At 37.5% G+C, this 16,859-nt stretch overlaps 1 protein-coding gene across 2 annotated transcripts in view; it reads left to right on the top strand.

Moving 5' to 3' along the window:
* ADGRL3 (adhesion G protein-coupled receptor L3) overlaps window positions 1-16,859 on the top strand; it is a 771,395-nt gene that overhangs the window by 688,304 nt on the left and 66,232 nt on the right. For both annotated transcript variants that reach the window (XM_081093223.1, XM_081093222.1), the window contains 2 exons: window positions 12,873-12,939; window positions 14,548-14,639. In XM_081093223.1, coding sequence (XP_080949349.1) covers window positions 12,873-12,939; window positions 14,548-14,639 — 159 coding nt within the window. The remainder of the gene's footprint in view (window positions 1-12,872; window positions 12,940-14,547; window positions 14,640-16,859) is intronic.

Genomic DNA, 16,859 nt, shown 5'->3' with positions numbered 1-16,859 from the left:
AATAGGATAAGCAGTGAGGAAAAATCATTTGACCTTTGCAGCAACTATTTTGATAAAGTGCTAAAAGCAGAGGCCAAATTGGAAGGTGTGAAAAGAGATAAGTCAGTAAAAAGTAGTCTTCATAGTATTATCTGCACCCTGAAGAAGTTTGATTGAGAAATAGTGAAAATATTAACTCAGGTGATAATAGTAATAAAAGCTTTTTAAAAATGAAGTCCTAACCTTGTCTAAGGGTGAGAAGCATCATGCTGATAAGAGGAGATTCCTAGACAAAATATCTCATGCCTCATTTATAATATACTAGAGGCCCGGCGCACAAAAATTTGTGCACTCGGGGGGGAGGAGGGTCGCTCAGCCCAGCCTGTGCCCTCTCACAGTCTGGGACCCCTCGGGAGATAACGACCTGCTTGCTTAGGCCTGCTCCCGGGTGGCAGAGGGCAGGCCCAATCCCTAGGTGCAGCCCCTGGTTGGCCTCAGAGCAGGGCCGATTGGGGAGATGGGACGCTGCCCCCTGTCATGCACAGAGCGGGGTGATCTGGAGGTTGTGATGCCACTCTCAGTCACACTCAGGGTAGGGCCGATTGGGGGGTTAGGGCACCGTCCCCTGTCACATTCAAGGCAGGGTCGATGGGGAGGTTGCAGCGCAACCCCCTGTCACGCACAGAGCAGGGCCCATCAGAGGGTTGGGGCGCCGCCACTCTCACACTCAGGGCAGGGCCGATGGGGAGGTTATGGCTCTACCCCATCACACACAGAGCAGGGCCCGTGGGGAAGGGGGTTGGGGCGCCGCACCCTGTCACACACAGAGCTGCAGGGCGATCAGGGGGTTGGAGCGCCTTCCCCTGTCACGAACAGAGCAGGGTGGATAGGGAGGTTGTGGCCCCGCCCCCTGTCAGACACAGAGCCGCAGGGTGATCAGGGGGTTTGGGCGCTGACCCCTGTCACGCTGATCCTGGTGCCGGGAGGCCTCGCGGCTTTGCTGATCCCGGTGCTGGGAGGCATATTACCCTTTTACTATATAGGGTAGAGGCCTGGTGCATGGGTGGGTGCTTGCTGGTTTGCCCTGAAGGGTGTCCTGGATCAGGGTGGGGGTCCCCACTGGGGTGCCTGGCCAGCCTGGGTGAGGGGATGATGGCTGTTTGCAGCTGGTCACACACCCTTCAGGGTGGGGGTCCCCACGGGGGTGCCTGGCCAGTCTGGGTGAGGGGCTGAGGGCTGTTTTCAGGCTGGGGGTGACTGAAGCTCCCAACCACTCCTTTTTTTCTTTTTCTTTTTTTTTTTTATTCTGGGCCAGCTTTAGCTTTGAGGCTTGGCTCCAGCTCTTAGGCCTCCGCTGCTGAAAGTAGGTTTCTGGCCTTTGCTTAAAATGTTGTGATCCTGCTGGCTGAAGCCCGGTGGACTAAAGCAGGTTTCTGGGGTTTTGTTTTGCTTCTATATTTGTTACATAGTTGCTTAGAGTTGCAGCTCTCTATCTAATAAAAGAGAAACATGGTAATTGGTGTAAGACCGCTACCCTTCCCATTGGCTAATCAGCGAGATATGCAAATTAACTGCCAGCCAAGATGGCGGCTGGCAGCCAGGCAGCTTGAAGCTAACATGAGGCTTGCTTGCTTCAGTGACGGAGGACTGCAAAGTTCCCCGCCTGCCTTGCCAGCCTCTGAGCCTGCAGTTTCAAACATTGTAACAAATATAGATGCTAAACAAAACCCCAGAAACCAGCTTTCAGCCGGCTGGGACCTCAGAGCTGGAGTTGATACAGAGTTTCGATTATAGAACCGAAACAAACCAGATACCTGCTTTCAGGAGCGGAGGCCTAAGAGCTGGAGCCTCAGAGCTAAAGCTGGCCCAGAATAAATTTAAAAAAAAGAAAAAAAGAAGCAGTTGGGAGCTTCAGTCCCAGCCTGAAAACAGCCCTCAGCCCCTCACCCAGACTGGCCAGGCACCCCAGTGGGGACCCCCACCCTGAAGGGTGTGTGACCAGCTGCAAACAGCCATCATCCCCTCATCCAGGCTGGCCAGGCACCCCAGTGGGGACCCCCACCCTGATCCAGGACACCCTTCAGGGCAAACCAGCCAGCCCCCACCCATGCACCAGGCCTCTATTCTATATAGTAAAAGGGTAATATGCCTCCCAGCACTGGGATCAGCGGAGCTGAGAGGCCTCCCGGCACCAGAATCAGTGTGACAGGGGTCAGCGCCCAAACCCCCTGATCGTCCTGCGGCTCTGTGTCAGACAGGGGGCGGGGCCACAACCTCCCTATCGGCCCTGCTCTGTTCTTGACAGGTGAAGGTGCCCCAACCCCCTGATGGGCCCTGCTCTGTGCGTGACAGGGGGGAGCTCCCCAACCCCCTGATTGGCCCTGCTCTGTGCATGACAGGGGTGGCACCACAACCTCCCCATCGACTCTGCCTTGAGTGTGACATGGGGCGGTGCCTCAATCCCCCAATCGGCCCTACCCTGAGCGAGACTGAGGGCGGCATCACAACCTCCCAATCCGTCCTGCTCTGTGCATGACAGTGGGCGGCGCCCCAACTCCCCAATTGGCCCTGCTCTGAGCCCGACCAGGGGCTGCACCTAGGGATTGGGCCTGCCCTCTGCCACCCAGGAGTAGGCCTAAGCCAGCAGGTCGTTATCTCCCGAGGGGTCCCAGACTGCGAGAGGGCACAAGCTGGGCTGAGGAAACCGCCCCCCCCCCCCGAGTGCACAAATTTTTGTGCACCGGGCCTCTAGTATATAAATATGGGCTGAGTGAAAGGGAAGGTTGTAGAGGGGTAGAAAAGTCTAAGATTGGATATAAGATGAGGAAAAGCTTGATTTAGTACTGAAAGTGTCTTTTCTATTCCCCAAGTCCAAGATAATAATTTTACAGATGAAAACAATTAAGGACCAGATAAGTTCATTGCCTTGCCCATATAGAGCTTGATAGTTGCAGACGTGTGACAAAACAAGTCAAGTTTATTTCCACTAAACTAGGATGTTTTTGAAATAAGATGAACCCTATCTTCTGAGGTGAATGAGAAGTAAAGAACACACACGGGGTGGGGCAAACGTAGGTTTACAGTTCTGATTCAGCGAAACAGTTTATTCTTGTATTATTACTTAATCTTTATTGTATTATTTTTCATATGAACAACTGTAAACCTACAGTTGCCTCCCACCCTATAAGGTCAATTTTGAAGTGGAAGAACTTTTCTTTTTACCAAGTAGGCAATGCTGATTTTTGCTGAGTGATCAGGTGAGGTCATGTTGACAGGACAGGAGATCTGAAAGCTTTGAAGTGAACACTACAAAAAATGTGATAAGGAGCCAGTTAGACATTAAGAAAAAGATTTTTATTTTTATTTATTTATTTATTTATTTAAATATATTTTATTGATTTTTCACAGAGAGGAAGGGAAAGAGATAGAAAGTTAGAAACATCGATGAGAGAGAAACATCGATCAACTGCCTCCTGCACATCTCCCACTGGGGATGTGCCCGCAACCCAGGTACATGCCCTTGACCGGAATCGAACCTGGGATCTTTCAGTCCGCATGCCGACGCTCTATCGACTGAGCCAAACCAGTTTTGGCAAGAAAAAAGATTTTTAAGCAATAGTGAAGGACCGGGTGAAGTTAGATGACATCAGTTTTTCGGAAGTTAATAAGCTAAATATTATGCCTTTTCACCATCAATCAGCAGCCTGAATATGCTGGTGATAAAGCAGGTCGCTTCTCAGAAGAAAGGATTCTTAAGGAGGGAATAATGAGAAGAGGACTACAGAGTTATTGGGAGTGTAGTTAAAACAGAATATATATTGGTGCAGAGACACCAACAATTCCATTAAAAGAAGATCATTTCACGTCTGTTGAATTTTCTTCTTGGTACAGTGACAGGCTGTGGAAAGCTATTTGTCTAAATGTAACTAATAGCAATTCTTTTTATACATATTTTTATTGATTTCAGAGAGGAAGGGAGAGGGAGAGAGAAAAAAAATCCCACACATCAATGATGAGGGAGAATCATCGATTGGCTGCCTCCTGCACACCTCCTACTGGGGATCGAGCCTGCAACACGGGCATGTGCCCTTGACCGGAATCAAACCCAGAATGCTTCAGTCTGCAGGCCGAGGCTCTATCCACTGAGCCAAACCAGCTAGGGCAGCAATTCTTTTTTAATTTAACTTTAGATCACAGGATTTTTTTTAAATCACCTTTGTTGATATAATTTACATACTATAAAATTCACTCTTCAATTTTTTTTAGTACATTCACTGTATTATGTATTCAACATTGCTACCTAATTTTAGAATATTTTCATCACCCCTAAAATAAACCCATTAGCAGTAACTCCTTTTAGGTCATAGAATTTTACCTTTTAATTAACATATTTTCTCTCTAAGATATTAAATTTAATGATATACTTATTTGTCACCGTATACTACTCCAAATATTGTGTTTAAGTCATTCAGTTTTGTTCTTTTGTAGTTACTGATTTGCTCTTATTTATATTTTATGTTGATTTTTTTCTCTTTGGATATTTTCAGATTTTCCTGTTAGGGAACTGACTCAACTTGTTTGCTTTGTGTTTTAGTCATTTATTTTGAGATAGATGTCATTTTCTGGAGAGTAGGAATCTATCTTTTCTTAGAATCAATAATGTGCAGTCCCTTGTGACTTTGTTAAAGCTTTGGCCATCACTGCTTTAATTTCCTGCACCATAACTGGAAGCCTTCATTTACTGACATTATTACTGTGTGGGAATAGAGGCTAATTTATTTCCCAGGCACTGATTTAAAACAAGCTTTAATAATAGTTCGGGCTCGTAATTATGATTTTTCCCAAACCAAAGAAAAGCAAAACAGTTAAAGATAAAAGGGAGGGTCGAGGAAAGAAAAGGGTAGGGAAAATTGCATTAACATTCTATCACACGCAGGCATAGAACACTTAATGTGCCCATTACACCTTTTAAATAAACTGTCCACAGAAGAACCTTTAGAACACATGGAGACGCTGTTTAACTTCCACCCTGTGGGAATTCATGCAGCCCAGTGTCTGGGCACTGCTGCTTTGCCCGTTGAGGAAGCAGGTATTGAAAACAGAAACATCATTCAGTCATTTTCATTTACGTGAGGATCTGAAATGAGCAGATCATGTTCCATCAGGAGTTTAATCAAGAATCTTCCCAAAGAAAGATGTAAGCAAGGAATTTTTACACAACTTGAAGGCCGTCTGCATATATATCTTGTTCCTTATTATTAAATCTGTCTTTGTTATTTTAGCTTCTGTTCATTTCAAATGGCATTTTTCACTCCCTGCTTATTCATCTTCACATGATTTTGTTTTTTATGTAACTCTACTCTCTCGAGGTTTTTGGGGTTTTTTTTTGCCAGTGTTCCTATGTGCCACATTGAATTTTTATCTCAAATGTGTATACTTCACAGTCTTAAATAAGCTGGAATTAGCAAGAATTCAGACACATATTATCAGTCATTTTCTGTATATTTTTCTTAAGGTTAATGATTTTTATGCCTTGAAAGTCTATTTCATTTATTTTTAGAATTTCATTATTATTAATATTTTACTCCTTAGTCTCAACTGCTTAGAATGCATAGAGAAGAAAACTATTCAATATATTACAGTAATCTAAATAATAGATATGTCTTCCCTTTTTCTACTCTTAATGTACATAATTGTATTTTGTTATACTGACAGTGAGGTTTTTTTCTCTGAGATCTTTAATAATGATAACAGCTTACATTTCTAAAAAGTAGAAAATCATATCAATGGTAGGAGATAAAATTGTTTTTGTAGGTTAAGTTAATATTTTTTGATACGGATAGTGGTAACTATCTTATTCCATTTGGCTGATTGGTTAGGATATGTTTCACTCTGAAATGTTACTAGGGCTGTTGAATTGATTATTATGTACAAAACACGTATTGAGATACAAATAATACATAATGTGATTTTGAGAAGTTGCATAGTTTGCCATCAATTCGCATTGCTTGTAAGAGATTCTTACTATTATTTTCTGTTGCTTAATGAAATATTTTTAGCTGTACTGATATTATTATTGAGAATGTACTCAGAATAACATTTAATCACAATAATCAGACACTTACAAAATATTTTTTTTAAATCCCATAAAGTGGACCACAGGTCTAAATCACACTATTAATAATTGGCATTCCATTTTATTTGTTTGTGTATCTTTCTTTTACTGAGTGAATCCACCTAATATGGTACTGTGAGAAGACATAGGCCCGCACTGACTTTGCAATAATTCAAACAGGACAGATTTTGAAATTCAGTGCTAAATACTTTCATTTTATGACCTGAAAACTATCAGTTCATTTAGTTACCTCAGTATTGCCACAAAATGAAAACAGTTTGAATAGCTAATTTTTTTAAAGAAAAAAAAATCAAATTTATAGTTTATAGCACTTACCTTGTAATCTAAATATATAACTGAAAGAGCAATGGTTAATGTGATGGGTAGATTGGAAAAGGACTGGACATAGATTCCATGGAAGGGGCATGCTAGAAAGAACTAAAGCCCGAATAATAGCCAAAGAGTTAAAATACGGGCTTGAACATTGGTTAGGGGTTTCTGAAAGATGTCGATTAGGTCATGAACATTTATAACGGATCAGAACATCCTTGAGGACTAAAAGCATAGCCGAGCTCTTAAAAACAATTGAAATCAAATTTTATGATGTGAAAAGTGTTATAAATCATCTATTAAGTCAGATTTGTCTCCCCAGCTCACTAACTTAAGAACGGCTCTAAAAAAAAGTAGCTCTCAATGTTTATTTTCACTTCATTATCTAAGTAGCATAGTCATTTGGTAGAAAAGTAATTATTGATTTTTAAAAATACTAGATTATAGTAGTATTCAAGAAAGATCCTAGCCAAGGAACATTGAACTTATCTACAAGCTGTATGCACAGCTTTATTTAATACATTTCACAATTTTTAAGCACTGCAAGCCACTCATAGAAAAGTATATATTCATTTGGAATATTTCTCTAAGCATATTATTATATAATGTAAACTAATCTTATAACATTTCATTGATGTGAAACATCTACCTTGTTGATATATTATCACCAGATATCTTCGAATCTAGCTTGGCCAGTGGGAAACAGTACAGATGACGGAGAAGTATTTTTTATTGAAATATATCAAGAAAATCATTCAGTATATATGTGAGGAGTGCAGCTGCCTGTTTCTATGTTGTTTTATTAAAAGCCAACAGCATGTTTTATGTATATGTGTAATAGAGATTGAGGTCTTATTGTAACACCATTTTAGCATCTAGGAACCCTATGGATGGACATAAAAATACCATCATATATAAGAATTGTTGGTTAGGCATAATTTTCTGTATTAAGAAGTTTCCCATATGAGAACTGTGTCAGAGAATATCAGGACTGCTGTCTTGTTATTTACATTTAGGTATTGGCCATAAAGTTGAACGTTAATTTAAACCACATGGGACTATCGGAATAATTCCAACATTTACTGTTAACAAATTTTAAGAGAGTCCTATTCTTACCTTTGTAGTCCACCATAAAAATGTAGGATTATTTTGCTGGAGAAATAATGAAATCCTTGTGTGTGTTTTTTAAAATAACATGTTGGGACATGAAGATAGCATAATCTATATTTGATGTATAGGAGCTAGTTTTGAATTCTAGGACCCAAAACTGTAGCTGGACCACAAATGCTGGTCTTGACCTACTGCTGATCACACTCTGTTCCTTCATCTCTCTGCCAACCTTTGTTCCAGTTCATGCACTTGTTCACAAAGTATTTCAAGGTGATGCCTGCGTGTGCTGTGAAGAAAATGACATTTAAAAAATTCTTCTAACAGCCCTAGCCAATTTGGTTCAGTGAATAGAACGTTGGCTTATGGACCAAGGGCTCCCAAATTCTATTTAGCTCAAGGGCACATACCTTAGTTGCAGGCTCCTCCCAGGCCCAGGCTCATGCTGAAGGCAACCAGTCGATGTGTTTCTCTCACATCAATGTTTCTCTCTGTCTTTCCCTCTCTCTTCCACTCTCCCTAAAAAAAAAAAAAAAGAAAGAAAGAAAGAAAAAAAAAATCAATGGAAAAATATCCTTGGGTGAGGATTAACAAAACTCAAGTAATTTTGCTTCAAGTATGTATCTGTCACTTTTACGCTTCTCTTCCTTCTTTCTGACCCCAATTAGCTTGATTCCCTCTTTTTCTCTCTAAATCTTGCCCTATATATGAGGTACAAATATAGAGATCTGCATCTACTATAGACAAAAAGATAATTTACTTTACACATCTTATGAACAACCTAATATAATTAAGCCTTATAAATTCATTGTCTAATACTAACCAAAAATTGGTTAGTGGGTACATTTGATACTCACCAAGGATAGTGTGGTCTGTGATTTAGGGTCCTATAGAAGATGAAACAAGTACCATTGCTAATTTACATTACATCAGAAAAACTGGCCATAGTCAGATGTTTACTTTGATGAGCGTTTTAAACAGGCAAGACAATACAATGTTTCAAAGCATCTTAATGATACCATATTAAACATGCTAACTTTGAAGAAGGAATGACATTCTGTAACTAGTACCTAAAAGCATTGTAAAACAGATGTTTTGGGTGACATTTATATATATGTAAATGGGGTAATTGACCTAACCATTTTTCTAATCACAGAATCATAAATGATTTATGATAATAAAATGGTGAGATGTAGTTAACTAGAAGAAGAGAATAAACTTTAGAAATCTGACTTTCTTTTTGTTTTGTTTTGAGAACTTAATTTGATTCATTATTTAATTTTTCTCCATTTTGAGTAAATATGAAGGTGGTATTTGCAGGATTAGTAATTGATATTTTTATAGATTAATCCAGATATCAACGTCTTTACCATTTAATTTGTAATGAAGTTTATTTATTTTGGAAGGAGAATAATTCTGGAAAAAATAATAATTAATCCTTGTGAATTAGCTCCATTTCTTTAGAGTGCTAAAATAATACACTTGTGTTAATGCAGTAAGAATTCATCATATATAATAATATATGCTGCTTTCATAATTTGAAAAATGCTACAAAAATAATTTTAATGACATCTTTGTATTAGACCACATTTTTTGAAAACTTAAGGTTTATGTATATGACAAGTGCTCCGTTGAATTCTGGAATATATCTGGTATCATAAAAAATTTTCTTCTATGAGTTGCTTCAAATAAACATGTTATTTCAACTTCAAGTCATCTCACTTGACATGTACTACTGTGTAAACATAAATTATAGATTATACACATGGCTGAATTTGTTTTTAAAAAGAAATAGACATCTTAAAAATTAAACAAGAATGGCCTATTAAAGTGAATTATTTAACAAATTAAATGCAACTTAGTGGATAAAGGCAAATTTCAGATAAATCCTATTCTTCAACAGCAGGTCTATCTGGCCATTTGCAAGCTGGTCTTTATTGTGCTTATTTCAGTAAGTAATTCCTCTAGTTTTCATTTTACTAAGCTGGCCTTGTTTTGCCTTAACCGGTGGTTTTGCCTTGCATCCAAGTGACATTGAATGGCCTGTGCTTATAGAATTCTATGAAGTGAGATATATGTGCCCAGGCATGTAACATACACCTCAGTGTTACATGTTATGCAGGTAATGTACACTTCCTTCGCACAGGGAATCATACAAACTGTTAAGGTAGTTAATAGGAAAGAGAGGAAATGCAGAAAGCTTTGAGAAAGCCAGCATGTGGCCACAAACAACAGCAGGTGTGGCCATATGGCAGTCAAATTAGAAAAGGGATCCTTGCCACACGGCCTTTCAGAAGATAGGGAAGCCCGGCCAGCACTCAGGGAAGGACGATTCTCTCAGCGCATTCAAAGTGTTTCCTACTGCCTCGTCCACGGCTCGATTCCAAAGGGAATTTAAACCTATCGTAGCAAATCGATGTTGAAGAATATTCTTAAAGGATAAAAATAATAACTTCTAAAGTGATTTCACTTCCACATTTAGAGATCACTATACCAAAAGCATATACATTTCCAGATAAAGCATTTGCTAAGCTGAGACTGTTTTTTTAAAAAGTAAAGCATTATAATGATAACATTTAATTATTTGATTAAAATTTACAATATTTCATATTAAGAAAACATTTAGTGAGATTATTTATAATTTGAAATTCCCTACTTAGGCCAAGATACTCTGTAATAATGTAACTTAATTTTTTTTTCCTAAAAAGTTATTAAATTTCAGAATAACTTTTTCAGAAGTTCTTGAAACATTTTCCTTTAGAAAGAATTGGCTAAAAATGTGTTTTAGTTCTCAAATTAGGTGTCAAAAACTTGTTCTACCTACAAAAGACAGGGTCTGTACCATGTACAATTGACATTCATTCTTAAATGTAACATTAGCATTGTATCATGTTATAATTTCAGCAACATTCCTGGTGTGTATATGTGTGTGTTTTATAATCTGGGAGAAGGTCCATGCCTTATGCCTTGTCCTCTATTGTTCTTATCTTGAGGGGGAAAAAATGGTCTTTGTTGAGAACTTAGGGACCCATAAATATTCCCCCTCCTGCCTCCCCGCTGACTGTACCCACCTTTATTAGGGTGGTGACAAACCAGCCTCTATCAGAATGAAGACAGTGTTCATATTTCAACCTTACATTCTCTGGTTAGTTTCTGCTCATTGGCAGCACCACACTCTTATTTTCTGTGGCCCAATTTGTTGAGCAACAGCACAACAAAAGATTACCAATTACTCAAAGAAAATAATGGCTGATAATTTAAGTATTGATTGTTTCCCTAATAGTATTTTTTTCAAATAGGATTATTATGTCTATTTTAAATAGAGAAATTATCTGTCTGTGTAAAAACATGAACTTGTAGTCAGTTTCTTATTGGAGTATAAATATTATACTTCTATTAAAATTAGATTACATGTATTTAACTTAATAGAAGGTGGCTATATTTTATTGTTTTGAAATGGATTTTTTCAGGGAATATGGGTATTATTTATTTATTTATTTTGCTTAAAAATGTAGCTTTGAACCTTTTATAAATTAAAAGTCCAGAAAAAAATGTTTTTAAAATATATTTTAATTGATTTCAGAGAGGAAGGGAGAGGGGGAGAGAGAAAGAAACATCAGTGATGAGAGAGAATCATTGATTGAATGCTTCCTGCACAACCCCCATGGGGGATCGAGCCAGCAACCTGGGCATGTGCCCTGACCAGGAATCAAACTGTGACCTCCTGGGTTCCTAGGTTGACACTCAACCACTTAGCCACACTGTCTGGGCCCCTATCACTCAGGTGTTAAAACTATTAGAATTTTGGCACATTGCTTTCAGGAATTATTAAAATAAAACATATGGCTAAAGTCCCTTTGGTCCACTTCTATCTAATCCTCTCTACTCTCATGTGAGAGGCAACTACTAAATGAGTTTGGTTATTTTTTCTCCCTTCAATTAAAAGAATATTACATACATATATGTATCTGTCAAAAATGTATTCCTTTAGGCATGTATATATACATTTCAAAGGTATGTGGTATAAATTATTCATGTTACTTTTTCACTTAAATTTAAGGACTTGAATGCATGCATATGAGCATAACCAGTGGACACAGATAGGGGTTGGGCATGAGGGCATGTGCTGGGAGTTGGGGGCGGCCGGGGAGAGGTCAGTGGGGGACAAAGGAGACGTATGTAATACATTAAACAATAAAGAACTTAAATTAAAAAAAAATTATTATTGTGACCTATCCTATTGATATAAAGAGCTCTGTCTTCCCTTTTAACTGTTTTGTAACATTGCACCATATGAATTAAAAATATTTTATTTACCTATTCCTCTACTGATGGACATTTACAAATTCCTTTCTTCATAGCTTTTCTTAGTATTCCATTATTCCTGAGATTTAAATAACATTTTTATTTAAAAAAAAAACCAAAAACTCAAACCCACACTATATTTACATACTTAAGACTTGCAGTTTTAGACCACTTAGCAAATCACTCTTTAATAGTTTCAACTGGAGCTATTTTATTTTTAAATCATGGCTCAAATATAGAAAAATGGCAAATAATTCACGATATGATTTTTAACATCAAATGTAATTTGTTCAAAATTTACATTAATCTTTCTCATAGCTAGTCACTTCCATTTTGTCTTCCTGTCATCCTGGAGAATGAAAATGTAATTTCCCAGAGGCTTTACGAATTGGGGGAGTATTAAATGTAGCTGAAATTAAGTGATTAATAATTTACTTTTGGGTCATGAATCAACTTCATGGGATGCTAAGGATCATTTGCAACCCCAGAAGCACTAGCAGTAACAATGCACTTTTGAAGATTCAAGAACTCTCAAAGGTTGGCTGCCCAACCTAATTAAACTTCAATCTTCTGATACCAATTTTATTTCTCCTTTGTACCGAATTTCCTGAGATCTTCTTGACAGGAAAATGTCACTTTGCCTGACAGCTGATAGACAGGTTATGTAGCACCATAATTGAAGAGAAAAGGATAGCTTAAGGCTACTCGATTTAAAGACTATGTGTATGGCTCTTTCTTTTTCTTTTTCCTTTCTTTTTTCTTTTTTTTTAAGGTTTCTATGACAGACAAAAGGCCTTAGCAAATAGGCCCAGTGCCATTTTTTCTGCTTCCTCCAGGGGTAATTATCTTACTCCATCAATAGTGCTGTCAGAAATTGGGCACGTAATTCAGCATTTAAATGAACAAGCAATGTAATATTTCCTCTCTCCCAGTGGAGTGCTGTGCAGCTCACATTCTTCTCTGTCACTCGCTCACTCTTGATGTATGTCCCATACCCAGTCCTTGAATGCCTTCTCTCCCTTGTGTTTCATTGCAGATGTTGGCTCCGACTTGACACCTACTTTATTTGGAGTTTTATAGGACCAGCGACCTTGATAATTATGGTAAGAACTCCTAATTAACTATGTGTTTTCCAGTTCAAGAAATGAAACTGTTACTATCCCTATACTGACTATCTTTAATTTACATAGATTAATTTGGGAAAAGCCTGTACTTATTTGACCCCATAAATTCAAGCAATTAGACACTCATTATAGTCTACTTTTCTACTTGTAAAATGTGTAATCAAAACCATTGCGAGAAGAAAATATGCATTTTCAAGTTTATGTACTGCTACGGTTTCTGAGGAGCCTGATCTAACATAATCCATTTGGTTTTGTAGATTTTGAATAGTGATGACTTTAAGTTTGACCAACGTTACATCTCCATTCATTTTCATTTGGATAATTTGAATTATGAATGGAACCAGAAATTAGAAAGTGGCAAAATATCTTACTATTCCTTATAGTTTTTTTTAAATATATAACTCTTAAAAACTTTAGAATTTAAAATGATTTTATATAAAAATGCCACAAAGAAGCATTCCACGGTCATACCTTCTCTTTTTTATTTTAGATGCATAATATCTTTATTTCAAATAGAAATTATTTCTCCTCAGTTAGATATAATTGTTAGAATCATTTACAAACTTAACAATTTAAAATAAAAAGTTGCAATCTGTTTCTTGAAAAAAATAGCCTTTTGACTTTTAATAAAGTCTCAGTCTACAACTCATTTTCTGAAATCCTTTGGGCCAGGTATATTTTGAAATTCAGACATTTTTCAAACGTTATCAAGGTTATATGGTACCTGTATTGCATATTATATATTATCCCTAGTGGGAAATAAGCAGTTGCTCCAAATCAAACATAGCATCCAGTACTCACAGTAGGGAGTAGGCAAGACTCTGAAACCAAACAGTAGTATTTCAGCAGAAAAAAATTTATAGGAAAACTAATATCAAATAGAATAAAGACATGAAGATCCTTATGTCCATGCACATCAGGTTCTGCCACCAAATGGGTTCTGTTGGGGCTAGGCTTTTTGGTTACCCAATGAATTTTTTAAACTTTTACTTTCCAGACTTTTTGAATTCAATAAAAGATCATAACCCCATATTATTCAGAAAAGAACTTCTTAGAGGTGGGGCTTAGAATTGGATTTCCCTAGTCCCACCAATCCCAAGTTCTGAAATATATAAACAAATCAGGTGATCAAGGACAATTTGACATGTGGTTTTCTATACAGTTTATGTATATATGATATATAGAATTTACACTGGAGCTTTTTGTTTTCTATTGTTTTAAATCATATGCTCTCTCTGGCTCCAGTAATATAACACCCTCATTGGAGGTTCCCACTACCTTAAGCCTAGTTGGTTATAATATCAGAATTTAACCAGAATTTTCTATTTTTTTTATCTGGTGGTTCAAAAACAGATCAATTTTAGTATTTGTGTGTACTTGGCATAACAGTGCTTTGTACCTCCTTGGTATTCCAATCCCCAAACTGGCTTCTTGCCTTTATTAAAAGACTAAGCAATCATCTACGATCCAATTCCTTTAAAAGTGTAGTGAGAGCTAATTTCCCAGAGCAACTCATCTGTTATTTTGAATAGACGTACTTCTTTTCTAGTCCAGTTGTGCTACATAATAGTACCTTTTACATTCCAGCTTAATGTAATCTTCCTTGGGATTGCTTTATATAAAATGTTTCATCATACTGCCATTCTGAAACCTGAATCGGGCTGTCTTGATAATATCAAGTAAGTGGTTTTTCTCTTTGTTTCTTTAGGCTGCCTTACTTTGGTACACTAAACTCCCCTTGCTTTTAATTGCACTGAAATCTTACGACAAAATGATGAAAATCAGTGTGTTGTTTTTGCTGAATAAGATCATTTATTGACTATTAAGGTAACTTGATCTGCCTGAAAATGAGTATAATGAAGCTCAGTCTTCAAAGAAACTATCCCCCCCACCACCACCACCCCCAAGCTCTGATTTACAGCATAAGATTTCAATATGTACATTTATTTATTTTTTTCTGAAGGCAACTATGAGGTTTCTGGATCCAGGAAGACTATTATTTCACTTAGAGCAATAAGCACATCCCTTCTTAGCATTCCATGCCCCCTTCAGAGCAACGCGAAGAGAGGCAGATGGTGGCCTCTGCCAGTAGCAGAAGGGAGATCCTACCCCATGGAGAAGAGCCCCTGGTTAGCAACCTGGGCATTTACATAGGAGCTGTTAGACAGATGCTCTCTTCCTCTCCTGAGAGAGGAAGAGAAACCTCAGCTTCCTAATGTAAAACCCTTTGGAATATAAATCTATGGCCTTGGGCTTAAACACCCCCCCACACACACCCCATCTTTTGAAATGTTAACGTCTTTACCTCCTGGGAGGTAGATCCTTCCAGATGCCTCTCACTATCTGTTCAGTCACTCAGTCATCTTTTAACTTCCCTGGTTTGACTTTTAACCCAAATTCCACTTGTCTATGTTCAGAAAACCCTAGCCGTGCAGAGATAGGAAAATATTCATGGTACTTTCCACACTAGTAGTACTTCCTTTATATGAAGAAGCAGATTTACATTTTCTGAAAAGAAATGTGGTTTCTCTGTATAACCAAAGAAGGTATCTTGTTCCTTTAGAGTCTATGACGTTTGAGAAAGACAGGAATGTTGGGTGTACTTTAGTCATTAATATATATGACATATTAAATTGCGTTTGTATATAATTTGCCTATATGCTCACTTGGTTAAATGTTTATATTTAAATGAATCTACTTTCAGAGGTTTCCTGAGGTTACTAGTAATGTTCATGTGCTACCGACAATCTCCTGGAACTACCTCAGCTAGCAACTGTGTCACCCATTCTCCATCTTCCTACATTGAGTGCCTGACCATAGTGCCTTGCCCATAGTAGATCCTCACTGAATGTTTACAGAATAAATGAGCACTTGAAGGACTTTAGTGACAAAGGTGTACTGACATTAAATGGTTACTTTTGTTGGAGCAATAATCTGTCTAAATTAGTTGAAAAGGATAGCTAAATAATCAGAAAATCATAATATATACCAGAGCAAACTAGCAATTATCTACTGTAAGCAGTAGTCTTATGTAAGTCTTAATACTACTTAGTTGAGATAATAGTCATTATGTTGTTGATTTATGTACAATTAGACTACCCTTCTAAAATGTAGTGTTAATTCCTTGAACTATTTGATCCTGATAAAATTGAATTTGGGTAAATTAAATAAAATATGTTTTCTTTATCATGTCATGCTTTTACTCACCTTAGTATAAATTACAACATCTTTAAGCTATTATTCTGTAGAATAAAACAATATACTAGTAATACTTTATCTTTTATTATTTTTTAAAAGTATTACCATAAAAAAACAAAAAATGCATTGATATTTATGTAATAGCTTTTAACAGGTTAAAAATCAGTAAAAGGTCATGTACTTAGAATAATCACATATTAATTTGTACTCTCATTATTCACATATGTTCCTTTAGGTAAAATATGGATCGAATCTTTAAAAAATGAAAGTAAAGGGAAGAATTACATTTAATGGCACTGATGGCATCAAGATTTATATTGCTAAGTAAAGCCTTAAATAAGAATACCTCGATTAGAATTCTATCCAAACTGTGTCATACTTTGGAAAGTTTATTTAACCTTCCTGAGCTTTCCTGTCCTATTTAAAATGGGCATCATAATGAAGCATACCCAAACATCACATGAGCAGAGGAATATAAACAGCCTTTGATGATGCCTTTTAAAAAGTCAATAAAGCAAAGAGGAATTGGGTATCTTGTTAGAAAGGCTATGGCAGGTGGTTTTAAGATGGAAGAAACATCAACATGGATATGCTAATGGGAAAGACCAAAGAACTGAGTGGTCTGAAATATAAGAAAGCGGATTGTTGTCCGAGTTGTGACTTGAGGAATTGTAGGGAATGAGAACTGGAACAGTGGTCCC

Source organism: Myotis nattereri (genome assembly GCF_964212035.1).
Source record: "Myotis nattereri genome assembly, chromosome: 1".
Classification (NCBI taxonomy): Eukaryota; Metazoa; Chordata; class Mammalia; order Chiroptera; family Vespertilionidae; genus Myotis; species Myotis nattereri.
The sequence above is the reverse complement of the archived record's forward strand: the minus strand, read 5'-3'. Positions and strand labels throughout refer to the sequence as shown.